Source organism: Toxotes jaculatrix, chromosome 7, assembly GCF_017976425.1.
Source record: "Toxotes jaculatrix isolate fToxJac2 chromosome 7, fToxJac2.pri, whole genome shotgun sequence".
In the NCBI taxonomy this organism is placed as follows: Eukaryota; Metazoa; Chordata; class Actinopteri; family Toxotidae; genus Toxotes; species Toxotes jaculatrix.
The window spans coordinates 22,920,515-22,927,862 of NC_054400.1; the positions used below are offsets into that span (position 1 = coordinate 22,920,515).

The window sequence follows — 7,348 nt, forward strand, 5'->3', positions numbered from 1 at the left end:
CAGCCAGCAACCCTGGGGGAAGGCAGATGGCTGAGAGAATTGAATCAGTCCGTAGAACAAGAGTTAATGGGAAACAGAGCGCAGAGCTAGTCAACTGCTTTTTACAAACACGCAGCGTCTCTAAGACCCAGAACGCCAGTTTTATATCCTACTGGGACAAGTCCCATCCCATAAAAATCAGCAGTGTGACTGCAGAGAGACAACAGCAGGTGGGGGGTGAAATGCTGAGCTACAAGCATCTGCCTTGAAGTTGTTTCGCAGTCCCCGATGGAAGGTTTTTGATTTACTGAACCACTGACTCAGAGGATGTTGGACCTGACTGATACCGAATGATCTGTTCTGAAATCTGACAGCAAATCAGTGACATTCATTTTGAAACCTGCATTTTTTTTTAACGTCAAGGTGATTACTTGAGGATTGCATGCCAACCATTAAACATTAATGGAAATCACAGTGACAGCCTTTTTAATTATGAAAATACACTGTAAGACTCACTTAAACTCTGTTTTTCTGTCAGGAAGTTGTGTCTGAACTGTCTCTTTTAAATTGTGTGACAAACCCAATGAGATTATGCAGAATTAAAATTTATAGCTAACTTCATCAGTGTACTCAAAAGGCCAACATGGGTGGATAGTGGAATACAAAGTTGAGTGTATGAAGTGAGTGAGGAGTGAAATAACGTGAGTAATGTTTGATGTCTTTGCATGAATTTCCATGTTTTATTTATAGATGGAAATGCTCATGCAGCACATAACCAGTTAATGCCATATACTGTATTTGGTTATACAGAGTGCAGTGTCATGAAATCCTTTGTGAGATCAGCTGTTATAATAACTAATCTCACAATGTGGAAAATAAAGATAAAATGATAGATTTAAGGTTTTCAAATTAAATTCAAATAATCTTTATCGGTATGAATGTTGATGTTACATTATTGATAAAGTTTTCTCACAGAAACAAAATTCAGTTTGCAGCATTAATGTTTACTATAGTCAGGAAGACAATGCTGGTGCTTTGGATGTGTGGTGTATACTTTAATGGTACACTGGTCGCTGGTTCGACTGTGTTACAGAGATGCAAACTTCTCATCCTAGTTACTTCTAGTGCGGCAGTAGATTGCATTTCAAATCTAATGGCTGTCGGACTACACAAAAAAATTATAAACTGCCAAAGTGGCAAGAAACGACAAGAAAGAATCTTCCTAAAGTATGTTACTCATTTCCACACAGGTACATACTGGACCCCAGAAAGAAGCCTCACATCAAAATTCAGCCCCCATTCATCAGACCAGACCTCTCAGACAGGCAAATAACCATTAAGGTCAGTGACAACGGCATCCACGGCACCATCATCAGCTCTAAGGTGAGTTGGTCACAGTTACAACAGAGCTCTTCCATGTTATTTCCCTGTTATTCTGTCATCCAGCTCTGACACACAGCTCATAGGTGATCTTTACCATTTTCTCATGCTTCACTCTCATGGTCTCATGTCACACGTGTAACGTGGTGTATCCTCAGTCCTGTTCCCAGTTTCCCCGTTTTAAGGCAGCAAAATGAGAGGATGCAGTAGCTCACTGAAGTCAGATATGTTGGAGAAAACAGGATATTATTAGACACTTGACGTCAAAGCCAAGTGACTCACAGATAGGGGAGAAATTAATTTGAAACATTTTGACCCTAAACTATGTATATATGGGTGATTTTATTTTGATAAACTGCTACTACATGATTGAACAGTCAGCAGTTGAATTGCATCGTGGGAAACGTAGATGCTTGGTTTTAAGAAGGAAGAAGAAAGCGTGAAATAAGAAAGAGTCTCTGGTTCTGCTGCTTTAATTTTTGTTGATTTAACTTTGACATAATTTTCTTTCACCATTTCCACTCCATTAGCCACTAAAAAGAATAAATGTAAATGTAAGTAGAGCAGGTGCCTAGTGCAGCTTTACTACCCTAAGACCCCTTGTGCATCCCTAACACTAACACATGTGCTCCTCTGTTTTCTCGGCTGTTCCTCCACGTGTTCTGGATGCTTCTAACACCCTGCTCTCCTCTCTGTAGTCCAAAAGTAGCCTGGACGGACTGGATGACAAAGAAACCCAGCCTCCGCTGCCACCCAAAGCTGACAGGTACAACCAGCTGAAAAGCCAGCTGACCTCCAGCGAAGGTAAGAAACACAGACACACAGCCTCCCTGTGTTCCCCAACTCCCTCCACCTTCTCTCTTTCTCTTCTGTCAGTCATCATCAGTCCAAAAAATGGCAATTCCCCAAACTGCCCCTATAGATCACCAGTGTCCCAGGGTGTGACTTGGCGCTAGTTCAGCCTGAAGAATGTCTGTCCCAGTGGCAGGTCGATCGCCCTTTTTTTATGCCAGGCCAGATACAAATAGGTATGATTTGTAGCGAGGGGTCAAGCTCTGTGTACTGAGTCAGCGTCAGATTTGTGGTACGATGGAGAAATTTCAGGGTGAATCATGGCCACATGAATCACCACCTTTTTTTCTGATGGCGTGCAGCAATGGAGCTCTGCCAAATGAAAGGATGGGAGAGGAACATGGTCTAGAATCAGGAGTCTAACTAAAAAATATCTGCCTCTGGAAGTCATGTGTGTAAATTAGAAACTGTGAAGAATCCGGCTGTGGTGGTAGCTTTACAGCTAGGGGTGTTAGCCCGTATGAATGCGTTCTTTATACTGTTGCATGCAATAGTGTGAAGAGTCAATATTATATAGTGTGAACCTTCAACAGCAGAAGATCTCCAGTGTCATGGTGCATTATGTCAGGGAGTGAACAATCCCTGCTCTTTCATGGAGAACTACTGCTACCTGGTGGTTCTTCAAAGTACTGCAGTTGGTCTAAATTGATCTACTCCTCTTTTAAAAAGCAGTTTCGAGGACTCATTATTTGTGAAAGTAACATTTCTTCACACCTCCATCATGCACTCTTGCACTACTGCACAGGTGCAACTATTAGCTCAGAAGTACCTTTGTGGTTTTGCTCTTTTCTCAAGCAGTTTGTCAAGGATGGACAGCTTTTCAGTCAGAGCTGGTATAAATATGTCATTTCTATTTTCTCTACAGTGTTAACACTGGTCTTTTTCCTGTGTGTGTATTGTAGAGAGTTCTCTTTCTGGTAAAACCCACCCCTCCACTCCAGCCATGTACAAATACAGGCCATCTTTTGGCACCATGCCGAAAGTCCACTACCACACTGCTGGAGAGAAGGTAAGGTGTGATTTATTTGGGTCTGATGACTAATGATAGTAATCATTATAGTAGCTCTACCTTAATAGTCAGGGGTTCTGGTGCAAAAGGTTCAGCAGCAGCTGTTAAGGACAAGGACTTCATTCACATTTCCAACAAGGTTTTTTTTTGACATGTTACTCTTCTGTTTGCTCCTCAGATTGTCATGCCAGATGACCGGAAGACATCAGCCATCTTGGAAGAGGGTGTCCGCGGTCACGACTACCGATCTGAGCCAAACCTGGACCTGCCTGAGTACACCAACGCTCCCCTCCACCGCACCTTCCAGTCCTCTCCCCTCCAGCTGGACTCTGACCCCATCAACTCCCGTTCTCTCAGCCTGAAGCAGGGTCACCGCCGGCCGGAGAAGGGCCAGCTCCCGGCCCTGCAGCCGCACACAGTCACATCCACCCCCTACAAGAGTGTCTTCTCACCCAACACACTCTCCAACCGTAATGGTAGTCTGTCCTACGACAGCCTGCTCAACCCGAGCGTCTCCCCAGCCACTGCCAGTGAGTGCATGGCCCACCGTGGTATGCCCTCCATGGGGTTCCACTCGCCCTACCTGCCCACCAAAATGTGCCACATCCGGGAACCTGAAATGCAGAGGCATCAGGTCGCCCCCGCCTACAGTCCAGTGATGCCATCCAGAGGGGTGGGCAGGCAATCCCCTCACCAAAGGGACAGGGACCCATCCCCGGTGCGCTATGACAACCTCTCCCAGACCATCATGGCCTCCATCCAGGAGCGAAAGGAGATGGAAGAGAGGGAGAAGCGGCACATGCTGCATGGGCGTTCCCAGACCCACATCTATGCCCAGGACTCTGGTGTGTTTGATGGGGGCTATGGCCTACCCCCTAATGCTTGCTATCCAGATGGGCCTCGTGGCCCTGGCTCCAGAGGCCCAACACCCCCAGCCTACGGAGGCTCCAGGGACAACCTGATGGGGGTGGGGCTGGTGAGTTATGGCCAGCGAACCCCTGTGTTGCGCCATGCTGGCTCCACGTTGGGCCGCGCCCCTAGGACTTCATCCACCTCCCTGCACACAGATCACAGTAGCTCTAACAGCAGCCAGAGCAGGGCCACTGGCCCAGAGGGCCCCTATCGCTCCCCGGCCCACCAGCCCCACTCCCCTGCTATGCCCCGATCCCCCTCCTACTCTCATCAGAAACTCTCCTACATCAGTGCCCATGAGAGGACAGACTCACCTCGTCTGGGGGGCCAAAGGTATGAATCCTAACATTACCCCTGTGAGACTGCATGCACTGTACTGAGCCAGTGGGGACTAGTGGGCATTGAATGTATTCCCACTGGAAACCCAGCTCCTTCTGCTGGACATGGCTCACAATTCAAGGGCACTAGTGTAATAGTCCTAACTGAGGCAACATTTAGCATTTGTATATGGTGTATGTTATATGTCCAACTGTTATGTCCATTTATTCACAAGTTCTGTCTGGTGTGAGTTCTAACATGTTCTGTTCTGATTTATATGTTTGCCTTTCTAGTAAAATATGCTGAATTTTTGTATTGCTTCACAAATGTCAGATGAATAAAGTTGTGTGACTCCTCTCACTTTTTCTTTTGCATGCTTTTCACCCACTGGTCTAACATTTCCAAGCCTGTTCCTTCACTAACACGTACACTTTCAAGTCATCCTCCATACCGTGATTCTGTTTTTGTCATTTAAAACCGTCATGGTCCAGCTGTCTAATCTGCATGTTGCCACAGCACTCATTGCTCGGTTTGCGTTGAATCTCTTTGGCTCTTTGTGTTGAATCACTTTCTCTGTTCTTCTCTTTCCATTCAGAGAGGCCATGAAAGTTAATGGGCAGATGGACTGCCACCCCAGCACCCAGGGCACCACCCTCAGCCCCAGTCGCCACAGTAACGTCAAAAAGGTGACAGGTGTAGGAGGCACCACATATGAGATATCAGTGTGAGCAGGGACACCACATCCACCTCCAACAGCCACCCTGCTACAAACAGATTCTCTCCTCTGTTATTTTTGTGAAGTCTAGATAACGGCCAGTCAGGGGCACACAGCACTACCTGTTTTTGGAGTCATTGTCCAATCAGATGATCTGTCTGCTCCTGTGTAGGTCTGTCTATTCAAAAGCCTGTGTGTGTTTGTACCCGAGGAATTGGTTGTCAGTTGTTACCGCTGCAGTCTGTGCTGAATGTGTGAGGAGTGTCTTGTTATTAACATTTTTTTTGTGGCTCGTCATCTTGGTTGTGAGAGTGGACCGTCCAACGAGATCGTCAATGTTGTTACAGTTGTCTCTCAGATGTGGTCATGAAACGTACGTTTGTTCCAAATGTCACACAAACTTTGCTCCAAGAAGTGCTGAAGGCTGAACAAAAACACTGACATCCTCACTGTGGACTTCTGTGAGGAGAGACTAATATCCATTCACCTCAAGAAGTCAAGGTGCTCCACATTAACCTGTACTGTTCATGTCATAAGCGGTGGAGTTGTACAGCTTTGAGGAGTGATGGAGGACAGATCAGCTAGAGCGACTGCAAGTACAGGATACGCAACACAAGTGAGAAAAGAAGCTAGGAAGGGGAATATCGAGGGGAGTTTCATCAGATCGTGTCTGGTGGTTGCATTCCAAATTCATTGAGAACGACTTGCTTTTAATTAAAAGTAAAAAAAAAAAAAAGAAAACTAATGCAACTTCATCTTTGTGAAAATTTCTCAGGAATGAATGCAAGCAGCGGAGATATTTGGCGACATGTATTCATGAATGTCTCCTTCCTTGTCTCAGTCGAGTGCAGATACTTAGGGCTTGAGTGTAGCTTTGCCCCCTTTATTCCCTTCACGAAGGTGCAGTACATCATCGTAGGCTCCTGTTTGTTTTAGTGAAGTTCAGTTGGGTGAGTTCAACGTGGCACGTGACACAAGAGCTGGGCTGATATATGTGTGTGCGTTCAGAAAGATCAGAATACCTCATCCCAACAGTTCTCACAGAGTTCAGAGCGAGTCCAGCCTCGCACAACCAAAACAACTGTTCTGTTAATGTTTTGTTTAAAAAAAAAAAAAAGAAAGAAAAAGAAAAAAAAAAGAAAAAGAATAAAATGTGTTTAGTTTGTGAGTTATGTTTCTGTTATAATCATAAGACTGGAAGGGGTGAAGAAAACAAGCCATTGTCCCGTGTAGTAAAATGAAGATAACTGGTCACCCATTCATTATTTTGTAGTTTGTTTTTTTTTTTCATTTTTATATACCCAACCTTTCAAAAAACTATGTTTGATACATCTTTTTTATACAGATACATAAGCCCGGAATAGATATTTTATTTTGAGTGGAATTTTTTTGTTGATAAATTATATATATAGTAAATAAATGAGGTCATGAATAATGGGTAAAAAACAAAAAGTAAATATAGCTTGTTCTACCTTGCAGTGTAAAAAAAAATTATATATATATGATGAAATGTAACTAGCTGATATGTGATGCTGAGGAAGTGAAATATTAAAGACACAGTTTTTGACTAGTGAACAGTCACATGGTCGTCACTGCACTGCCAGTGTGTGCTGTACACAAGTAAAAGACTGGGCTTTCAGTAGAAGCAGCCTTGAGATTTCAGTGCCAAAAGTGGCGACCTACACCTTTAACCTCTCAAAGGCAACAAACAGGTGACATCATGTGCTTCAGCTGTCTGGTACAGCTTCAGTATTACCTGCCACTCAGAGGTAAAATTGAATTCTTTTTTTGTTTGTTTGTTGTTTGCTGTTAATTAAAAAAATAGTACATAACATAAAGTCATAACATTTAGTACTTTTGACCATTAAAAATGAATGAAGGCTTTTATTTATATTTTACATTAGCTGAATATGTCAAGACATGGCAGAATTTACTTGGATGTAAAGCAGTAAAGATTTGATCCAACTACATTTGAGTTAAACCATAAACCATTGTTGCCTTTTGAGAGGAAAAAATATGATTCACTCACAGTGAAATGTGGCTGGTTGAAACTGCTATTATACACTAAAGGACAATGGTATGCCTTTAGTGTTTAGTACTGAGGAACAAAAGGCAGGAGAAACTTTACCGTTTTGACAACAGAAAGTTCTGGAAGAACAGCCAATGTGTAAAACTATACAAGA

At 43.7% G+C, this 7,348-nt stretch overlaps 1 protein-coding gene across 3 annotated transcripts in view; it reads left to right on the forward strand.

The window, feature by feature from the left end:
- The window catches only part of zdhhc8b (zinc finger DHHC-type palmitoyltransferase 8b), a 60,810-nt gene extending 54,886 nt beyond the window's left edge, over nucleotides 1–5,924 (forward strand). For all 3 annotated transcript variants that reach the window (XM_041042807.1, XM_041042808.1, XM_041042809.1), the window contains exons 7-11: nucleotides 1,230–1,362; nucleotides 2,058–2,163; nucleotides 3,114–3,220; nucleotides 3,399–4,465; nucleotides 5,046–5,924. In XM_041042807.1, coding sequence (XP_040898741.1) covers nucleotides 1,230–1,362; nucleotides 2,058–2,163; nucleotides 3,114–3,220; nucleotides 3,399–4,465; nucleotides 5,046–5,178 — 1,546 coding nt within the window. In that variant the 3' untranslated portion in view covers nucleotides 5,179–5,924. The remainder of the gene's footprint in view (nucleotides 1–1,229; nucleotides 1,363–2,057; nucleotides 2,164–3,113; nucleotides 3,221–3,398; nucleotides 4,466–5,045) is intronic.
- Nucleotides 5,925–7,348: the final 1,424 nt, after the last annotated feature.